General features: G+C 45.7%; 1 protein-coding gene across 1 annotated transcript in view; it reads right to left on the bottom strand.

Moving 5' to 3' along the window:
• HYDIN (HYDIN axonemal central pair apparatus protein) overlaps nt 1-22,308 on the bottom strand; it is a 429,930-nt gene that overhangs the window by 76,370 nt on the left and 331,252 nt on the right. The window contains exons 54-62 of the mRNA XM_063597736.1: nt 17,969-18,068; nt 16,437-16,536; nt 14,350-14,518; nt 13,635-13,873; nt 11,577-11,694; nt 5,958-6,162; nt 4,698-4,933; nt 1,641-1,792; nt 1,333-1,522 (exon numbers count right to left, since the gene is read on the bottom strand). Coding sequence (XP_063453806.1) covers nt 1,333-1,522; nt 1,641-1,792; nt 4,698-4,933; nt 5,958-6,162; nt 11,577-11,694; nt 13,635-13,873; nt 14,350-14,518; nt 16,437-16,536; nt 17,969-18,068 — 1,509 coding nt within the window. The remainder of the gene's footprint in view (nt 1-1,332; nt 1,523-1,640; nt 1,793-4,697; nt 4,934-5,957; nt 6,163-11,576; nt 11,695-13,634; nt 13,874-14,349; nt 14,519-16,436; nt 16,537-17,968; nt 18,069-22,308) is intronic.

Genomic DNA, 22,308 nt, shown 5'->3' with positions numbered 1-22,308 from the left:
AAGGAAATACTGAAGAGTATTCTTCAGTTGGTAGGAAAAGGGTCTAAGATGGTGATACAGTTTGGCTGTGTCCCCATCCAAGTCTCATCTTGAATTGTAGCTCCCATAACTCCCACGTGTTGTGGGAGGGACCTGGTGGGAGGTAAATGAATCATGGGGGCGGGTCTTTCCCAGGCTGTTCTCGTGATAGTGAATAAGTCTCACAAGATCTGATGGTTTTATAAATGGGAGTTCCCCTGCACAAGCTCTCTTGCCTGCCACCACGTAAGACATGTTTTTCTCCTCCTTTGCCTTCCACTGTGATAGTGAGGCCTCCCCAGCCATGTGGAACTGTGAGTCCTATTTTTTCTTTATAAATTACCCAGTCTCAGGTATGTCTTTATTGGTAGCATGAGAACTGACAAATACAGATGGGAAATTGGAGACCCAGGAATAAAGAGCAATAAAAATGATTAATAAATGAGTAAACCTAAATGGGCCATAAATGTATAAACAATAACAACAACAGCAGCAAGAACAATAGTGGCAATGTCTTGTAGGGTTTAAAATATTTAGAGAATCCCAAGCCTTCCACAAGTTGCTCCATTACTGTATCCTTTCATTTTTATCTTCCTTGCTCTTCTACCTATACCTATGCTCTCATGAAGCTGGGTGCTTACTAGCTCCTGTAGTAGTGTGCACGTTTTGTTTTGTTTTGTTTTTTGGCTTCTGCATCTTTGAAGCTTTCCCTCTATTTCTGGTTTGCATGGACTGCCAAATGCCCACTGAAGGCACTGCTGAAACCCAACTCCTACAATGAGCCCTGTTCAAATGTCATTTACAGTGAATTTTCCCTTCATTGTCTAGATGGGAATAGATCTTTTTCAAAAGTCCTACAGTCCCTTGTAGAGCACAATACATCACGTTTTGTAAAATAAAACCATAATTTAATCATTGAATCAAAATACATTTGAATGCTGTATTTTTCACCCCTACTGAAGTTTCTTTTATCATCTTATCCTCATTGCAAATGCAATGTTCATTACAGAAAACAATTAAAAAAATAAAGAAGATATTAAGAACACCCATAATCCTACCCACTCAGCTTGGTGCACATCACTGCACACTACCTTGGACAGTAGTTAATGATATATTGTGGAATCTGGTTTCTTACTTTCCTTGAGGACAAATGTCATGCCAGATTCCCCTCTGCATGTCCCTGACACATAGGTTAATGTATGTGGATCAACAGAGAAGTCCTCATACATTAGGCATGGCAGAGGCCCCAGTGGCAGAAGTGTAACTTCTGGATTCTTCTCCCTTTCAGCCTCATGCTTCACCCTCGAGTATTACCTGGGCAGGGAGGACACCATTGTTCTTGAGGATGAGAGGCAGCTTCTCTGAATGACCAAGGAGAAGCCTCTTAAAGAGGAGCAAGGGGTTTCCATATTGGTTATGAAGAACTGGCCGCACAACCGTCACTCGAGGGAGGTTCCCCTCACCAGCGATGTCAAATACGAGGCCTCGGCTCTTGGCCAGGGTGCTGTAGGGGACAGGAAGATTGTAGCCTGTCAGCCTGGCATGGTGGGAATGACACTCCCTACAGAGTGTGGCCTGCAGCCCTGCTGCAGGAGAGGGAGCTGGGAGCTGGGAGCTGGTACCTGGGCAAGCCATCCAAGGTAGCCTCAAAGATGCACTGGTAGTTCTGCATGATCTGCGGGGTGAAGGACACCGTGGCAAAGGCATGGGAATGACTGGCAATGCACATCTTGCTGGGTTCCACTTCAAAAATGTCGACGATGCGGGCAAAGGGCTGGTGATGCGGGCAGAGACCAGAGTGTGTCAGTGCCTTTGTATTCTCACCAGGCTTACTCCTTATTTTCAGGAGTCCCCCACCTCTCATCTAAGTGCTGTGGTGGACATGCTCCACTGCCTGCAGGGTGAGGGGCTCTGGAGGGAACAGCCTGGGACCCACCCCTGAATGATGCCTGGCTAGATTTGGCTAGACCTATGATTTTTGACTCAAATTGATGAACTAAGCCAGGAATCCAGATATTCTCCCAGCTACCCCACCCCTGTCAACTAAATTGGGATGCCCAAAGATTGGTGTTGGTTGGTTTTTAAATTCTTTCTGTGATAGGATCTTGCTCTGTCACTCATGTTGGAGTGCAGTGGCATGATCATGGTTCACTGCAGCCTCGACCTCCTGGACCCAGGCAATCCTCCCACCTCAGCCTCCCGAGTAGCTGGGACTACAGGAGTGTGCCACTATGCCCAGCTAATTTTTTTTTTTGTACATATGGGGTTTCATCATGTTTCCCAGGCTGGTCTCAAACTCCTGGGCTCAAGTAATCTGCCTGCCTCGGCCTCCCATAGTGCTGGGATTACAGGTGTAAGCCGCCGGGCCGGTGCTGGTTGTTAAAATGTGGAGCTGAGCTGGGAGCTGGCTGAATCACATGCAAGATGAGAAAGCTGGATGAGAGAATGGAGCAGTGGAAACCCTGTGAGAGAGACATGTGGCTCTTGAGAGATGGACAGAGCATCCACTGGTCTTCTAAAGGGCGGACTTCAGGTGATGGTGCCAGTCCCAAGGAGTCCCGGCCACGTGATGTGTTCTGACCTGTGCCTGAGGTGTCTGATTCACTGCAGTAAGCCTTGCTTTGTCTGGGCTAATCTGAGAGGGTTTCTGCTCCTTGTAACTCCAAGAGCCTTGGCTAGAACAACCTCCCACAGCACTTTATCTGTTCCCAACTTGTGGCAGTGTTTTGGGACTGTAGGGAGCCCTGGCATGGCCTTAAAAGGATTTTTCATTCTCATGGGAAGTAGGTGGGATTCAAGACTGACTATTCCCTCTTGTTCTTAAACCGAGGGCACTCAGGTTTCTCTTTGCTTTTTCCAAAGGATAGCCTTCAAGTCTGCAAACTAGGGTGGAGGAGAACATGTGATATCTGCAAATCCTCTTATAAAGTCTCTCTTTAGAAATAAGACTTGTGGCTGGGTGTGGTGGCTCACTCTTGTAATCCTAGCACTTTGGGAGGCTGAGGCGGGAGGATCGCTTGAGCCCAGGAGTTCGAGACCAACCTGGCCAACATGGTGAAACCCTGTCTCTACAAAAAATACAAAAACTAGCCAAGCATGATGGTGCATGCCTGTAGTCCCAGCTACTCAGGAGGCTGAGGTGGGAGGATCACTTGAGCCCAGGAAGTCGAGGCTGCAGTGAGCCATGATGGCGCCATTGCACTCCAGCCTGGGCAACGAGAGTGAGACTGTCTCAAAAAAAAAAAAAAAAAAATCAGTCTTCCTCACTTTTTATGTTTCTAGTACAGAAGAGGAAGAAAGCTGCCCCTTAGTATCCCAAATAAGATTAGAGAATAGGCCGGGTGCGGTGGCTCATGCCCATAACCCCAGCACTTTGGGAGGCCGAGGCGGGTGGATCACGAGGTCAGGAGATCGTGACCATCCTGGCTAACACGGTGAAACCCCGTCTCTACTAAAAATACAAAAAATTAGCCGGGCATGGTGGTGGGTGCCTGTAGTCCCAGCTACTTGGGAGGCTGAGGCAGGAGAATGGCGTGAACCTGGGAGGCAGAGCTTGCAGTGAGCTGAGATTGTGCCACTGCACTCCAGCCTGGGCGACAGAGCAAGACTCCGTCTCAAAAAAAAAAAAAAAAAAAAAAAAAAAATCAGAGAATAATGACTGGGAGTCACCAGGGCCTGAAGGAAGTCATAAAACGGATTATGTAATCTCCCCAACCATACCTCTCTGCATTGACATTCCCCAGGAATGCACGCTCCATATGTAGCTCTAGGCTGATACCAGCACCCTTGGTGACCTCCCCACCACCCTCAACTGTGAACAATGCCAGCTCTGGGGCCTGAGGACCTCCTGGGCCCAGATTCTATTTTCAGGCAGAGAACTGAAGCAGCCGTCATAAAACTAGAGTATTTGCCGCACATTGGATTGGAAATTAAGGGTGACGGAAACCCATTGATTAAGACCTCTCTTGGTATCCTGAATTTTCTGTTCTGCTGTGAAAAAAAGTATGATCTGACTCAGAGAGAAAAGGCAGTTTCGAGCCTGGCAGCCCCCTGAGATGGGCAATTATTTCATCTTGTATGTGGATGAAGCTTGGCTTTAAGCCCAGCCCTATATTCTCAGGCTCCGGGACCTAGGGGAAGGATTTAGCTTTTTAAGCCTCAGTTTCCCTAACTGTAGAATCGGGATAATAATACAAAGTCGGAAGAGTTGTTGTGAGGGCAAAAGGAGGCAGTAAATATAAATCACTTAGCACAGTGCTTGTCACATGGGAAGGGCTAAAACATGCTCATCATTTCACCTTATCCTCAGAATCTGATGCCCCCAAATCTCCCTTACCAGCAGAATATGCAGCTGGAGGTAGGCCTGTCTGGAGCTGGCACTCACCTTAGCCTCTCCCCACCATGCTTTGTCTATTTTAGGCACATAGTGAGCATTCAATGGAGGAATGCGGTTTGCTCGTCCATGCGTACTTATCACAAAGGTACCCGGAGGAGACACACACTGGGACAAATGTATCACCACTGGCCTAGGGGAAAGCCCCCGGTTACTTCACATAACTTCCAGCAGGGCCAGATAATTTCCACTCACGCATACAGGCTCCAGAGCAGAGGATGCTGAGAGCCGTTTTTCCAGCTTTATGTGAACCACGCTGGGCCAGGGGCCATTGGGAGCGTCTTACCTTATTGGAGATAGGCCTGACTACAATGTTGACATCACAGGTGATCTTTCCCACGTTGCTGATCTTGAAACGAGCCTTGGCTTGGCGGCCCACCAGGACATTGCAGAAGATGAACTTGTTCTCATCCTCGACGAACAGCCCCCCGCTCTCTATGGTCTGCAGGATGTGGTGCAGGTTGGCACTGGTACATATCTGGTGCTCTTCAAATATCAAGGCATTGTTTTCGGTCACGAAGGCTGGGGAGTGAAGGGGAGACTATGAGATGCTGCCTGATTGCTGGATTCCCGCTCTGTGATTCCTAATTTGGAACTCTGGATTCTCACAAAGGAGAATTGTGGAGGACACATAGGGGAAGTCATGCAAGGGGGTGTGAGGGATGGGAAACATTCTGTCTTGTCTTCCTCTTTTGTACAGTCCTTGCTGGTTGCCACACTCCAGTGAGCGTTTTTCTCCCAATGGTAAGATCCAAGATCTGGGGTGTGCTATGGAGGGAAGGAGGCAACTGGCCCACTATGCTTCAAGGCTCCAGGGATCCTATCGTCAAAGCATGAGGCATTCTCTTTGCACCTCATCTGCCCTCCTGCTGGGTTACAGATTTTGCATGCTCAGTAACTGAACATTGTTCTCTGTGGACATGTTGCCCACCGGGAGTGGCCTGGCCATGAGCGGGACTCAGTGCTCCTGGGTCCTGTGCCACAGCCCATCCCATCATGATTCTCAGATAACACTATTCATCTGGGAATCCAGGACCAGCCTGCTGGGAGTGTGAAGCTGCACCTCCTCCCTTAGGTATATGCCCTGGAAAAATACAACTGAAGACACTAGAGGAAGTTCTAGGACCCCGAAGGAAGCATCCCAGCCATGTCTGCCAGAAATCTTTGGAAAAACTTGCAAGAAAGAAGGTAGAAGTGTTACAGATGAAGGTCTTTTATTTATGTATTTGTTTTTTTGAGACAGACTCTCACTCTGTTGTGGAGTACAGTGGCGTGATCTCGGCTCACTGCAAACTCCACCTCCTGGGTTCAAATGCCTCCTGAGTAGCTGGGATTACAGGCATGTGCCACCACACCCAGCTAATTTTTTGTATTTTTAGTAGAGACGGGGTTTTGCCATGTTGGCCAGGCTGGTCTCAAACTCCTGACCTTAGGTGATCTGCCCGCCTTGGCCTCCCAAAGTGCTGGGATCACAAGCGTGAGCCACTGCACCAGGTCTCAGATGAACATCTTTTAAGTGGTGCTGTCCAATGTGAGTGGTCAGTACCTGGTAGACAGGCTTCAGCTAGCAAAGTGTAAGGAATGCCGGCAGGGTGGACTGCAGGGTCTCGGCCGGAGATATCGATGGCTATAAACTCCTCACACTTTCCCATGGGGTCAGCCACACAGTCAACGTTGATGACCTGCTGTCCTCCGGAAGGAATGGAGCCAAACCCAGGGTACACGGTGAACATGCCATGGGCGAAGCGGGCCTGCAGGACAAGGGTGGGAGGGATAGGAGGCTTGGAGGCAGAGTGAGTGACAGCCAGACTATGGGGGCTGTTAGACGGTGTGGAGAGGGGGAGGGACATGTGGGGCTTCTTCTCACAGGCACTCTCTGGGCCCTCTTTCCTCTCCTCCTGGAGGGACAGAGGGCCAGGGATGGGAAGGGGGTCTTCAGTGATAGGTTGCTCTCTCAGTGCTTCCTTCTATGCAAATTCGTTTAGACCAATCATGTTTGAACTAAGGGTTTAAAGGAACAGATAGACTCCACATCATATAGCACTTATTCAGCTGGGCATCTTGAAGCAGAGGGGTGCAGAATGGCGTAGTGGGTGAGGTTATGGGCCTTTGAGTGACACACACTTGGGTTTGAATCCCAGCCCTGCTAAATATTGACTGTTTGACCTTAAACAAATGACTTCTCTGAGTCTCAGTTTATTTATCTATAAAATGGGGCTAAAGCCCCGACCCCAGAGATTGCTGGAGGTTTAAATGAAAGAACAGGTGTGAAGCATGTAGCATAGCATCTGGTATGGAATTAGTGCTAAAACAAAACAAAACAAAACAGGATGTTGGTGCAATCCTTAGATGTCCCGGCTCTTCTCTCTCCTGCTTGTAGTTTTCCAGATGACCGTAGAATGTGCTGACAGTGCAGTGGCCTGAGATAAGGGAAGGGTCTGGAACAGCCCAGGCTCTGTTCTCATCCTTCCTAGAACAGAATGTCCTGCAGTGCTTCAGCTCAGAGATCCACATTTCCTCTGGAGCACAAAATCCAGGGCAGAATGCTTTTGGTGTGCTTCAGCTGCAGTGTGAAGTGGGGCATGCATTGACAGGACTTCATCTATCCAAGGCAGCTTTCTTGAGCCTTGGGGGACCAGCTGTCCATGAATATGAGTCTTCTGTTGGTTCTTGCTACCTATCCGTGAGTGATAACTTGCTTTGTGTGACTTGTGTGAGTGTTCTGCTGCACTGGACTCATACTCTGGCAGTTGGATTTGTGCAAAACCTCTGGCAGCTGGGGTTTGTGAAGGACATCCTGCCAGATCTAGGAACCACAGCAGAAATCAGTGCTGAGTCTAGTGGCACTCTTCACACAGGCATCTGTGTGGATGCAGCCCCTAGCATTGTGCAGTGTGACTGCACAGACATACACGGAAGCTGCTATTAACTGACTTGGTCACTATTTACAGAATACCTACTATGTGCTAGGAGATGTCCTGGGCACTGGTGATTCCCAGATAAACCATCCTGACAGAAGAGAAGGTTGAAGAATAGTAGAAAATGGCATGATGTTGTCTCAAAGGAGCAAGGTCATAGTGAGGGCAAAGAACAGCTGAAATGAGTGGAACTGAGGCAGCAGAAAGCTAGAAGAGATGGAAGCAGTCAGAGAAAGAGGTCTTGGAAATCAAGGATTCAGAAGCACCTCAGTTTCTTGTGATGTAAGATCCAGGCTCTGACCATTAAAATAAGTTGCCAATGTAGAGGAGAGGATAAGTTCATTGCAACTGAAAGGCAGAGTGCTGGAGAGGCTGTTTCACTGAAGGCTGAGAAGATATGGTAGGCAAAGAAGGAAAAAAAATCTGTAGAACAGATGAGAGTTATAGAAACATATGTAGAAAATTATGTTTGTTAATGAAATAGAAGCCTTTGCTTGACAAGTGGAAACCACTTGAAAAGACATAAAAACCAACATGTAGAAAACCCAGTTCACTTCAATCAATAATTATTGCTGTTCATAGAGTGCAGAATACCTGCTTCTCTCATTGCCTTCAATGCAGAGGTGGTGGCTGGAGTTGCAGAGGCCACCTTGCAACCATGAGGGAAAGGCCAAGAGAATCACAAGCAACAATAAACTATTAAACCAAGATCAGCAATTGCCTACCCCATTTAAATATGCCATATTTGTTTAAACCACTAATGTTGGATTTTCTGCTATCTGCAGCCAAACGTGATTCTGATACACAAATCAAGCACCTCCTCCTCTGTGAAGCCTTCAATGACTCTTCACAGCTACCTGGAACAGCAAGACTTCGTTCTTCAATTTTTCTAGAGTCTATCCATGTACATGCACCTCAATTATAGTACATGCACCTCAATTATAGTATTTACCATCTTGCTTAACAACTGCTCATTCACCTGCTTTTTATAAAGAATTCCTATTGTCTGTCTTCAAGTTCACTGATTCTTTCCCCGCTCTGTCTAAAATATTTCCTCTACATCCATTTAAAACCATATCAGACAGTATTATATAGTTTTGCTTCCATTGACAAACATAATTTAGAAAACCCAGGAAGAGAAGTAAGGTCTACTGAATTTACCTACATTATTGCTTACCATGTTTTTTTCTTCCTTGTTGATGTCCCATGATTTTATCTTCTGTTATTTACTTTCTGTTTTGAGAACTTCCTTTAGCCATTCTTATAGGGTAAGTCTACTGGTGACAAATTCTTTTAGCTTTGTTTCATTTGAGAAAGTCGATTTTCCATTTATCCCTGAGAAATATTTTTGCTGGATATAAGATTCTGGGTTCACAGTTATTGGTTCTCTACACTTGAAAATATTGTGCCACTTTCTTTTGGGTCTCTATGGTTTTTGTAAGAAATCTGCTTTCATTCAAGGTTCATTTCTCTCAATGTGTTCAAGATTTTTTTTTCTTTTCTTTAATTTTCGGAAGTTTGACTATGATGTGTGTTGGTAAGGATTTCTTTTGGTTTCTCCTATTTGGGTTTGCTCAGATTCTTGAGTCTGTAGGTTTACATCTTTTGCCAAATTTGAAAAGTTTTCTGTCATTATTCCTTTGAGTATATTTTCAGTCCCACCCTCTTTTGTAACTCTTTCTGGAACTCCAATGACAAGAGCATTAGATCTTTTGTTATGGTTCCACAGATCCCTGAGCATCTATTCATTTTTTCTCATTAGACTTAAATAGACTTTCAAGGGACTCAAAACAGAGTCTACTTTCTCTCTTTTGTTTAGACTGGGCAGAATAATGGCCTCCGAAAGATGTCCACATCCTAATCTCTGGAACCTGTGAATATGTTACCTTATACAGCAAAAGGACTTGGTTGACATGATTACATTAAGAACCTTGTGATGAGGAGATTATTCTGGATTATAATGGGCCCAATGTAATCACAAGGGTCCTTAGAAATGGAAGAGAGTTAGAAGGAGATATGACTATGGAGGAGGTTGGAGTAATGTGATGTGAGAAGGATTCGATCCTCTGTTGCTGGCTTTGAGGATGATAGAAGGGGACTACAAGCCAAGGAATGTGGGCTGCCTCCAGAAGCTAAAAAAACAATGAAAAGGATTCTTTCCTGGTGTCTCCAGAAAAGAATACAGCCCTTCCAACACCTTGATTTTAGCACTTCTGACCTACAGAACTATAAGATAAAAAATGTGTAATACTTTAAGCTTCTAAATTTGAGGTAATTTGTTGTGAGAACAATAAGAAACAAACACAGGAATCCCTATTGTCTGTCTTCAAGTTCACTGATTCTTTTCTTTTCTTTTCTTTTTTGAGGTGGAGTCTCACTCTGTTGCCCCAGGTGGAGTGCAGTGGTGCGATCTCAGCTCACTGCAAACTCTGCCTCCCGGGTTCATGCCATTCTCCTGCCTCAGCCTCTCGAGTAGCTGGGACTACAGGCACCTGCCACCACGCCCAGCTATTTTTTTGTATTTTTAGTAGAGACAGGGTTTCACTGTGTTATCCAGGATGGTCTCGATCCCCTTACCTCGTGATCCGCCTGCCTCGGCCTCCCAAAGTGCTGGGATTACAGGCACGAGCCACCGCACCTGGCCCAAGTTCACTGATTCTTTTCCTCTGTTCCCTCTGTGTTGTTGAGCCCATCCATTGAGTTCTAAATTTGTTTATTTATCTTCAATTCCAGAATCTCCATTTGCTTCTTCTCTACATCTTCTGTCTTTGCTGAGACATACGATTTTAAAAATTTTCCAAGCATGCTTATAATTGCTCATTGAAACATTTTCAGATAATTCTAACACCTCTCTCATCTCAGTGTTGTCATCTAGCATTTATCTATTTTCCTTCAGTTTCAATTCTTCCTGGTTCTTGGTATGATGAGTGATTTTCAACTGAAACCTGGACATTTTGGGTGTTATGCTATGAGACTTGGGATCTGATTTAAATCTTCTGTTTGGGCTGGCTTTCTTTTGGCACTGCCCTGGCAGGGGAAGGTAGTACACTGCCTTGCTACTGCCAGATGGGGGCAGTAGTCCAGATTCCCCACTCAGACCCATCATTCCTGCTGGGCAGGGGTGGGCGTCCCAGCTCTCCACTAGTCCTCAACTGATACGTGCCTGGTGGGGATTGGTGAGTGCCTGTTACTATTCTGTTGATGCCATGGGAGATGGAGGGGTCCTCTGACACCATTCCAGCAGGAGACGGGGGAATGTCTCATTACCACTAGGTTGGGGTGGACGTCATGGTTCCCCATGTGGTATCTCCACAAACAGCACAGGAGGTGGTGGGGGACACTTGTTACCACCCATGGGAATGAAAGTCTTGGCTTTGTATTCGACCTTCTCCGACGCCACCCTGGCAAGGGGGTGGGGCACCTCAAGACAGCTTGGAGAGGGTGGAGTCTAGACTCTCTATTTGGCCTTTGCTAGCAGAGGTGGCGTGGGGCCAAATATTTTTCTTTGGTGTTGGCTGTGGTAGAACAGTTATTATATAGAAGTTTTCTGTCTTTCTAGGTTAACTGTTGTCTTTTGGTTACTGTCTAGAGGTTTTCTGTCTTTCTAGGGGCAACCTAGAAAGGCAGAAAGAAAGTAGGAGTAGGCTTCTGTTGGGGCTTTCTTTTTGTCTGTGTCTGTTGATGTTTTAGGGTTGCTGGCTGCTTCAGCACCCAGTCTGGGAGATATGAGGCAAAAAGAAAACTTGGGAACTCACCACCTTGATCTTCCTTGGGTCCCAAAGTCCCTGGGGCTGGTCTGGTTTCTTCTCTCTACCTTTCAGAGTCTGAAGTCTGTTTTATACATGATGCCCAGGGTTTTTAGTTGTACTTAGTTGGGAAGAATAGGGAAAAGTACATCTAGTTGATCTTGCCAGAAGCAGAAATCCTTGAATCTCCTTTTATTTAAGCCTGTTTGAATGGGCTTCTCTTTCTTATAAGCAAATTATTCTTGATTAAAATACATATGAAGAGTAGAAACAATTTTAAGGCAGTGGCAAGCCAATGAAGGTTTTAAAGCAAAAGAGGATATCCAAATTAAAGGTCATAACATCTTAGCTTAAAATGAAAGTGACATTTCAGTATAATTATTTCATATTCCTGCCATGATGGATTCAAATCCTGTTATCCTAGGGAGGTATTTGGTGTCAAGAGCTAATTGGGAGTTGGCCTTACTGGGTATCTGTAAGAACAGGGAAGAGGACACGCACCTGGCCTGTGGTGGTTACTTCTTTCTGAATCGTGTCAGAGAACTTGGCTGCTCTGGAAGAGCCAGTTTTGTAGAAGCTCTCACTTTCTCGGGATCTTGCATGTCTGACGTGGCTGGCTCTGATTAAAGAAGCAAGAGTATACCCTTAGATTGTGGGGTCGGGGGTAACATTAGACACCACCTGTCTGTTTTCTTGCAAGGGCCCTTCTCCCAGGAATGGGGGAAGGGGCCCTTCTTTGCCCAAGAGGACACTGGAGTGGCATAGTTAGCTAGTTAATCACTGACCAAACTCATTTAGCAACTGTAAGGAAACTAGGCGGTAATTATACTTATTAAATATGATTTATAGGGACACCGAAAATTACTGCAAGAAGATAGTAAGTTTTAAATGCCTACTTGAGTTCACTGGAAAGCAGTGTGCAGAAAATTACTTGTGGATGTCAAATGTTTTACTTAATCTGATTTTAAAAAATGAAATGGCAAATAAATTAAGCTCTTTTCTGTATCTTCACATTTATAGTTGTGATGTTTTTAAGGTTTAGTATAAGCAGTAGTTCAAATATAGGTCTTGGTAGTTGTCCACTTGCCTTGAAACTAGTTTATCCAATAATTAGTTTGCCTAGAGACCAGTTCACCTAAAATAGTCAAATGTACCTGAAATGCATCTTAAACTTTTGAGAATTTTATATATTCAAGCATTCACTTGCTTAATGACCAGAACACCTGAAGTTCAACCCCCTTTCGTGTGTTTTGTATGAACTTGTGCATGCTAAAATAAAAAATAAATAAAAACCAATGTAAAGCAAAACAGAATTAAGTCATAATCATTATAGACATTACATTGTTATAAATTGTAAAAAAATTCAGTTGAAATTAAACTAGGAAGAAAGAGACTTTACACAATTCAACTCTACATTTTAAAAAATGTTCAAATTTTGTCAAAACAGAAAAGAATAGCTACAGAAATATAAAACAACTACAATGTAAAGCCATACATCTTATTTAAAAGAATTAACTAGAAAGTCAAAATTAAATCAGAAGTGCCTCAGGAATCGGTAAAAACCATCCTTAATTTGCCCGAAAAAGAGTATGGCAGCCCAGTAGAAGCCAAAAGCACTCAAAAGACAAATTGTTTTGGGTGAATTGATTGACAGCCTCCTTTTGAAGAACATGGAATTTTGCTGTTGGAACAACTATTAAGGTAGCTTTGTGACGGTGTCTTCATGGGGAGAAGGCAATAATAGTAACAGGCAATAACAATAATAGTCCCTGGTAGGCTGAAGGCATCACCGCACTTCCTCTCTTCCACGCTTCCAGAGCAGCCCCACCATGAAGCACTGCTACGATTTCTTTTGATTTAGCTTCCTATGATAATAATTTCTTGGCGTTGTACAGAATGACACATAGGACAATGATCTAACAAGTCCTTCAGCATGCCAGAAGCACCAGGACAACAGACAAAATTCCAGGCATAAGACTGTGTTTGTTCAACTAAAATTTATGATATATTCTACAGGAAATCTATGAAACCTGGAGTCAGAAGATGTGGGCTCACACCAAGATCTACTGGTGATTTCGTGTATAATATTTTTAAAAAAATTTTTTATTTTTTATTCTTTTGAGACGGAGTCTCGTTCTGTCGCCCAAACTGGAGTGCAGTGGCGCGATCTCGGCTCACTGCAACCTCCGCCTCTCAGGTTCAAGCGATTCTCCTGCCTCAGCCTCCCGAGTAGCTGGGATTACAGGCATGTGCCACCACACTCGGCTAATTTTTGTACTGTTAGTAGAGATGGGGTTTCACCACATTGGCCAGGCTGGTCTCGACCTCCTGATCTCAGGTGATCTGCCCGCCTTGGCCTCCCAAAGCGCTGCGATTACAGGTGTGAGCCACTGCGCCCAGCTTTTGTGCATAATCTAAATGAGCCATTTCTAAATCTTACTGATCTCACCCACAAAACGGGATTGGGTGAATTTAAGTATGATATACGAAAGCTCTTTATAAAATATAAAGCATAAATTAAAGAGGGAATGGAATGAGTTAAGTAAATATTTGTCTTACGCTTTCTTTTGATGAATGGGGCTCTCCCCTGTCAGCTTATAAAGGGCGAACTTGAAGTCAGTAACACCTTGATTTTCTATGGTGAAGGTGGTGCTTTTACGAGTGCCACAGATCAAAGCTCCAAAGTTGATGACAGAGGAGGGGGTGATGTTGTATTTGGAATATACTGCATTTGCGGAAAACTTAATTGGGATGCTGGCAATGATCTCACCTCCTTCTGAAATATTGGGCTCAATAATCTAAAATGGGAAGAAGAATGAGCAAGTCAGCCACTGCTGTAGCTACAGAATTCCCATGATTATCTGCCCCATTCCCTATTTTCATCATTGACATGACGCCATGTTCTTTATTTCACTGTCTTTGTATTATTGCAAACACTAAAACAGAGTTTACTGTGTACCAGCCAAGGGTCAACATAGCCAACTTTTCCTCATGTTTTCAGTTCCCTGCTCATCCTTTGCACTTGATGATGGGACTCAGCTTCCCTGCCTCTGATGCTCCCCAAAGACCTGGGGGCACATTTCCTCACTGGATCTAATTCTGATGACTTTGCCTGATAGTTAGGACAGAACCCCGGTGTATCCTATCTGGTTGCCACCCAGGCCAGCCTTCCCCTTTTCTCCCTGGAGCATGGATTAGGTCATGTATCCTTCTTTGAAACAGGAGTCCTACGATCCTGCCATTGAGGCAGCCCCTCCCTTTGGAGCTCTCTTACCTGACAGCGCAGAACAGGCTGGTGCTCAATCTTCACTTCCTTTTTTGCATGGAAGAAAACTTGGACATTTGTGGGTTTTTCTGTTGGGGTCAGTGTACCCTTTTTGGGTTGGACTGAGATCATGGAATTTATATTAGGTGTTGAAATCCCTACAGAGTCCACGGAAAAGCTGAAAGACAAGAATAAAAAGTCAGCCTAGGTCATTATCCCGGGAACTCAAGATCCGAGAGAGGAGACTCTAGATGGTTGAGTGCCTGCTGTGTTTCCAGCCCTGTTTAGCCACTACGTCCGGCAGAGTCCACTGTGCTTTGTACATCGTGATCGCCTCTCCTTAGCCAGGATTGACCAGGCTAGGAATTGATGCTTACGGCAAAGACAGGCATACTCTATCCCATGGTCAAGAGAGCCCATTGCAGGAGATCTCTGTCCAACAGGGACATTGGATACTGAAAAAGGACCAACTAAATTAATTCTCTCTTTCTCTGTTTGTGTCTGTCTGGCTTTCAGCACATGCAGAGCGAACAGTGACACAGAAACCAGAGAACCTGGGGAGAGAGACAGCAGGGAGGGGGCAGGGGTCCTGTAACAGAGGTACTAGGGAGGGAAGCCCATGGCCTACTGGAGGTGAGGCAAGAACCACAGGAAGAAGCTGGCTCATGAGACCGACAGAGGGACTGCTGTAGGCTCAAGATGTATCCCACCTAGGCAGAGGTGGGATGCCCGGAGTTGCTGTGGGGCTCTGAATGTCACCGCCATGCTCCAGGAGACCCTGGCTGCCCAATTACTTGCACCCCTGTGCTTCCTTGCTTCCCTGCACATTCTTTCAACAAACCCTCTATCACCTGTTCCAACCTGAGAGTGACTCCATTCCATGCAACCTCAAAGAGCACAGCTAATGCCCCTGTCTTAATCTAAAAGAAAACTCACCAACAGGCAAGATTCCACTTAGCACTAGTTCCAAACTGACAAGGGAAAAGTCTCTTTGTCATCTGTGAATTCTTGGGGAATTCCATGGAATGAAAAGTGTGGGCACTGCCATGAAGGGCTGTGTGGCCCTGTCTGAGGGGTGTTTCCCTCCCTCCTCCCGTGTGCCACCCTTTCCTTGCTGAGGAGCCTCCCTGATTTTGTGTTACTTTTTTTTTTCTTTTCTTTTCTTTTCTTTTTTTTTTTTTTTGAGACAGGGTCTCGCTCTGTTGCTGAGGCTGGAGTGCAGTGGCACGATCACGGCTCACTGCAGCCTTGACCTCTCTGGGCTCAAGCGATCCTCCCATTCCAGTCTCCCAAGTAGATGGGACTACAAGTGATATGACCACCATGCCTAGCTAACTTTTTTTGTATTTTGTAGAGGCAGGGGGGTCTTGCCACTTTGCTCAGGCTGGTCTCGAACTCCTGGGCTCAAGCAATCTGCCTGCCTTGGCCTCCTACAGTACTGGGATTACAGGCATGAGCCATCACACCCAGCCTCTGTGTTTCATTTTTTATCTCAGGGGATGAGCACAAGCCAGAGCTCTATTCTACCAAGCTACTATTTGGATTGTACAATATCATGATTCTTAGAATGTAATGAAAAAGGAAAGCCCTTTCTTCACATGAAATCTGCTGAAGAAGGTCTCCTTGTAAAGCAGATAAGAGCTGGCAGAAGGCAGGACAGCTTGAGGCCAGGTCGCCCATCTCCAGTCTCTCCCTCCACCCTGGGACCTCTTCTCACCCCTAGAATCTCCCCCTCCCGGCCTCTTCCCCTAAGTCTCTTCCTCCATTCCCAGACACCTATGGTTCCAACTGGCCAGGTACATCCGGGCCACTTAAAGGCCCCTGTTAAGCTGCAGAGTTGAGAGCAGTGTGAGAATCTCTGCTCCCTTAGCAGGTGGAATTCCATTCTTTTGAAGCCAAGGGAGGCAAAAAAGCAGAGACGGTTCTTATGATTTCCTTGACTGACTGATAAGTTTCCCAGACACACTCTTCCCCACGGTGGACTTGACGGCCGCAAACCCTATGGGATTCAGGTTACCTGAACACGATCTCATATTTCCCCACATTCCTCCCCACGGCAGACTTGATGGCCTTACATCTGATGGGATTCCAGTTACCTGAACGCGATCTCATATTTCCCACGGTTCTTCAATTGCAGGGGCTGCTTCGCCTCCTCTGTGACCCTGACAATCCCAAAATCCAGTCCCCCTTCAGCTCCTGCAGAGACCAGGGGCCAGGGCAGAGAGGGGTGAATGGGCATGAGAGTGGGAAGCAGGGGAAGTGCCTGTTGAAATTCACATGGAAAACACATGGTGACAGTTTAAGAGAATTTGTTTTCTGAAAGTACTGTGGCTAGAAAAGCCTCTTATAATTGAATCTGGGCAAACAAACAACAGATGCTGCTCTTGATGCACTCTACAGGGCTGGTCCCTCTGGATTCCCTCCATCCTAGGATCATTGCCTTTCAAGTCTACCATCAGCTAAAACTTTCAGTATTTAAAAAAGTCTTGCATAAAGTTGGGATATTACACATATATTTATGTTGTTTTACTTAGTATTACTTCATAAGCATTTCCCCCAAATAATTAAAAACTCCTCATAAGTGTGTTCTTTGTGGCTGCATAATATCCCACGATATGGTGGTTCCATAATTCATGATATTATTCCTACAATACTATTATTTCATTATTGATGGGCATTTAGGTTTTTCCAACTTTTCATTGTTATAAAAAATGCTGCAATAAAAGATCTTTGTACATGAGACTCATGACATCTAAACACGTGGCTCTAACATTCTATGAGTTTTGCTGAGGAGACCTCTTGGGGAAAGGAGGGAAATGCAGAGCTGTAGGCTAAAGGGAGAGCTGAAACTCGGGTGTTAGGGCAGTGCAGGGACAGATAACAGCCTCAGCCCCACCTCCCAATTCCTGGAATCTGTGAGTATGCTACCTTACATGGCACAGGGGAATTAAAGAAGCAGATGGAATTAATTCACTGACCTACAAATACAGAGATTAATTTGGAATATCTTGGTCAGCTCAATATAATCACAAGGGGGCTTAAGAGCAAAAGAGGAAGGCAGGGTGGGAGAACCAGAGAAAAGGCAACGTGAGATGGAGTTGGCCCAACCTTGCTGTCTTTGAATGTGGAGGAAGGGGACCATGTGGGCGGCCTCTAGGAGTTGGAAACGGTATGGAAATGGATTCTCCCCCAGAGCTTCCAGAAGGGAAGGCAGCCCTGCTGACACCTTGATTTTAGCCCAGTGAGACCCATTTTGCACTTGTGACTTCCAGAACTGTAGGGCAATATGTTTGTGTTGTTTTAAGCCAGAAAGCTTATGGGGACATTTTATGGCAGTGACAGAAAACTAATACAGGAAAGAGGAGAGGTGTTTACTGTAAATGACTGCTCTGAAAAGAGCTCTGCAAATTTTACATCTATGACCACCCGCTTTCTACCTCTGGTTGGAGAAATTACGATTTGTAGTCATGTTGCTAATATCACTCTGGGGCTCACATTATTATTTATTAAAATTGCCCCACCCCCAATCCCTGCAATACTAACAACACACTAGCCTTTCTCTACACAGAAATACACTATACAAAAGACCCAACTTCCAAACACCCTGTCCTTGAAGGGCCCAACAGACCTTTGGGGAAGGTGATGTCCAAGGCGATGTCGTATGCCTCTGCAAAGACCATGATATTTTCAATCTGAACAACACCAAGAAGATTTTCTGCATCTAAAACCTGGCAGGGAAAGGGAAATTCTTCAGTAAAAGCAAGACCTATAGGCGCTTGGAGCCTGAAACATGTAATATCCTAAAGGGGATACGGCAGGGAACGTTTTGAAGTGTATTCCCCTGTAGGTATTTTATCTTCGCCAAGCATTTGGTAGGATTTGTGCTCCTCTTAATACTCTGGGGAATGCTGGTATAAAGAATACAAGAATGGGGAAAAGGGACTGACTTTTTTATTGTTGCTACATTACTGAAGTTTGGGCTTGGGGTAGACATTACAGGAAAGTGGTTTTCTTTTTTGAGGCAGGCTCTCACTCTGTCACCCAGGCTGGAGTGCAGTGGCGCAATCTCGGCTCACTGCAGCCTCGACCTCCCGGGCTCAAGCCATCCTCCCATCTCAGCCTCCCGAGTAGCTGGGACTACAGGAGTGCATCATCATGCTCGGCTAATTTTTGTATTGTTTTTTATAGAGATGGGGTTTCACCATGTTGCCTAGGCTGGTCTTGAACTCTTGAACTCAAACAATCCTCCCGTCTCAGCCTCCAAAAGTGTTGGGGTTATAGATGTGAGCCATCATGCCCAACTGTTTTTTTTTTTTTTTTTAACTTCTAAATCAAATGAACCTAGTGAGCACTGCCCTGACAGTTGAAATGGAAAACCTTTATGCTCCAGGTCATCCTTGCTCTACTCATTTTATAAATTTGAATCATTCTGTTCTTTGTTTGTGGCTCAGCCTGTGGGGAAAGTGCTAGACTTTTCGTAGAAAGCAAGTGTTTAATGTTTGGAAATACCCAATGTTTTATTTCTGTGAATATCGTGGACCCCTCTGTTGTCATGCCTGGGGATGGTCTCTCCCTCATTGTTCTCTGGCACCTCTAAACTGCTGCAGCTGTCAGCCTGACCTGATTGCTGACTCTTTTTTTCCCTCTTCTTTATATGTACATATATTTTATTTTGATAGCTTTTGGGGGTACAAACGGTTAGACTGACAACCCACAGAATGGCAGAAAATATTTGCAAACTATGCATCTGACAAAGGACTAATATCCAGAATATACAAGGAACTCAATCAAATCAACAAAAAAATCCCCAAATAATCCCATCAAAAAGTGGGTAAATGACATAAACCAACTGTTGCCTCTTGAGGCTAACTAGGAGGCGGTAAAGGGTCCATCTGTCCAGAACTGGGGGGCAGTGGGGGAAGCTCTCCTGGGTCTGCTCTGGGGAGTCCACCTCTGTTTCTGCTCCAGTTGAAAGCCCAAGCCACCCACTCCCTATTGCATGTGCTTTGGGTGCCAGGAGGAAATTTGCAGCTGTCACCAAACTCAAGTTTTAATTCAGAATTTCCATCTTCTCTTTCATTAGATGCTTGCCAATGTTTCACAGAGCAAACTGGACCGACTTGAGTTTCGCCTTCTTTCTCTGACTGCTTGCCCTCTGACAGATGACAAGATGGGCTGACAGGATGTGTGTAGTGCCTCCCTCTTGAGGGATGCCAAGTGCCTGGAGCCTTCTATTTCTTGGCTTCCCCAGGGTGGGTCGGAGGCAGTGGGGAGGCTGAATTTTGAATTGAGGAAAATAAGAAGGACAATTGAAGAGTTATACAGATGAAATAAAACAAGTTCACCAAAGGCTTTCAAAAGGGACTGGAGATGAAGGCATTTCCTTCTGTGGATGTGGAAGTGAATATAAGTTCACTTTGCGGGGCTCTACGGAGGTCCACGCTGCTTTGTTCAGAGCCCTAATCAGGCTGCTGTTTGGCTGGGACACATGGAGATGGTCACAACAGTCGTGAAAATACAAAAACGTGGCCGGTTGCAGTGGCTCACGCCTGTAATCCCAGCACTTTGGGAGGACAAGGGGGGCAGATCGCTTGAGCTCAGGAGTTTGGGACCTGCCTGGGCAACATGGCAAGACCTCATCTCTACAAAAAATACAAAAATTAGCTGGGTGTGGTGGTGCACGCCTGTGGTCCTAGCTACTCAGGAGGCTGAGGTGGGAGGATCGCTTGAGCCCAGGAGGTGGAAGTTGCAGTGAGCTGAGATTGCACCATTGCACTCCAGCCTGAGCAACAGAGTGAGACCCTGTGTCAAGAAAAATACAACAAAATAATAATAAAAACAAAAACCTTTCTGTACCAGTTGGTAAGCAGCTGTCATGATGACCTCTCCAATATCCCCTTGCTGCCTGCCTCCTGTGCATCCCCACCACAGGAACCCCTGGACTCCCCATGATCCAGCAACTAAAGGACGAAGCTGGCACAGCTGTGGGACTCCAGGCCCTACACCAGCCAGGGGTCTGGGTACCTGGTGCAGAGCCCTGTGCCTGTGCAGAGGCTGGTGCTAAAAGCGTTGACCAGAACCTCTGGGCTTCTACACATTCATGGAGTGAATGAATCTATCAATATCTGTTTTCAGCCCTTTCAGTGAAGGGCTGTCATTGATAAGGGATAAGAGAGATTAGATCCACTGAGTGGCCCCAAAAGGTAGAAACATGATTCATGCATGTAATTGACAGGAAGAATTCTGAGCTCAACCCAAAGAAGAATTGACAGACCTGTTTAAAGGGAGAACAGGCTGCTTTAAGCGGTAGTGGTAAATTTTCTGTTCCAGGAAGCATTCAAAGAGAAGCTGGGATGATCCCTTGAATGTCAAAGAATCAGTTCAAGTATTTTTTTTTTTTTTTTGAGACAGAGTCTTGCTCTCTTGCCCAGGCTGGAGTGCAGTGGTGCGATCTTGGCTCATTGCAACCTCCGCCTCCAGGGTTCAAGTGATTCTCCTGCCTCAGCCTCCCGAGTAGCTGGGGTTACAGGCGTGCGCCACCACATCCGGCTAATTTTTGTAATTTGTAATTTTTGTAATTTTGTATTTTTGTATTTAGAGGCGCAATTTCACCATGTTGGCCAGGCTGGTCTTGAACTCCTGACCTCAAGTGATCTACCCACCTAGGCCTCCCAAAATGATGGGATTACAGGCGTTAGCCACCATGCCCGGCCTAGTTCAAGTACTAAAACTCAATGGCATTCATTCATTCATTAGATTCTGCTGAGTGCCTACTTCATCCAATCCCATGCTAGACACTGGGAATATGATGGTATGGGGGGTTGAACTGTGGTCCCCCAAAAAGTATGTCTACTTCTTAACTCCTGGAGCCTGTGAATATGACCTTATTTGGAAAAAAGGGTATTTGTGGATTTAATTAAGTCAAAGATCTAGAGATGAGATCGTCTTAGATTATCTGAGTGTGCCTTAAATCCAATGATAAATATTCTTATAAGAGACAGAAGAGAAGACACAGACAGAAGAGGTGTTGTGATGATGACAGAGGCAGAGACTGGAGTGATGCAGCCACAAGCTGAGAACACTCGCAGGAGACCCCAGAAGCTGAAGGGGAGAGAGAGGAAGGGTTCTTCCCTGGAGCCTTCAGAGAGAGCATGGCCCTGCCGGCACCTTGATTTTGGACATCTCGCCTCCAGAACGGTGAGAGAGGAATGTCTGTTTTTTAGTCACCCAGTATACGCTAATTTGTTGTAGTAGCCTTGGGGAACTAAGACAGATGTTAAGTCAGGTGAGATCCTGCCCGGATGCAGTTCATATAAGAAAGTAAAGAAAGAAGCAGGATAATGTTAGGAAAAGGTGGTGCTCTGAAGGATGGAAGACGGGGCGGGTTATTGCACATAAGAGGGATTCTCTCAAAGGGATGATTAGAGAAGCCCAGTTGAAACAGCAATGCTGGGGGACCCTAAAGCTGGAGCCTAAGGGCAGATTCCCAGCAGGGTTGCAACAAGGTCAGCGGCTTGAGCCAAGAAAGAGCCAAGACAGTGCGTGGGAGCCAATGATTGAGGGCAAGGGTGGAGCAAGTTGCGATGTGGAGGCAGGCATTGTCTCAGAGGCAGGTGAGGACCCCGGGCTTTATTCCTACTGCAGTGGGAAGCCAGGAGAGTGCGTTAGGTGGGGCATAACCTGTCTGAATGACATTGTAAAGATCCCTCTGGACACTGTGGCGAATGCCAACAGGGAAGCCAGTTAGGAAACCTCTGTAGAAGTCCAGGTGAGAGAAGCTGCAGGTGGCCTGGACAAGGTGGTGGCAACAGCGAGGAGAAAGAAGTGGATGGGAAAGATACATCGGGAGGCACCATGCCTGTAATCCCAGCACTTTGGGAGGCCGAGGCAGGAGGATCACTTGAGGTCAGGAGTTTGAGGCCAGCCTGGCCAACATGGTGAAACCCCGTCTCTACTAAAAATACAAAA

Source organism: Pan paniscus, chromosome 18 (genome assembly GCF_029289425.2).
Source record: "Pan paniscus chromosome 18, NHGRI_mPanPan1-v2.0_pri, whole genome shotgun sequence".
NCBI lineage: Eukaryota > Metazoa > Chordata > Mammalia > Primates > Hominidae > Pan > Pan paniscus.
This window is presented reverse-complemented; position numbering and strand designations above follow the sequence as displayed.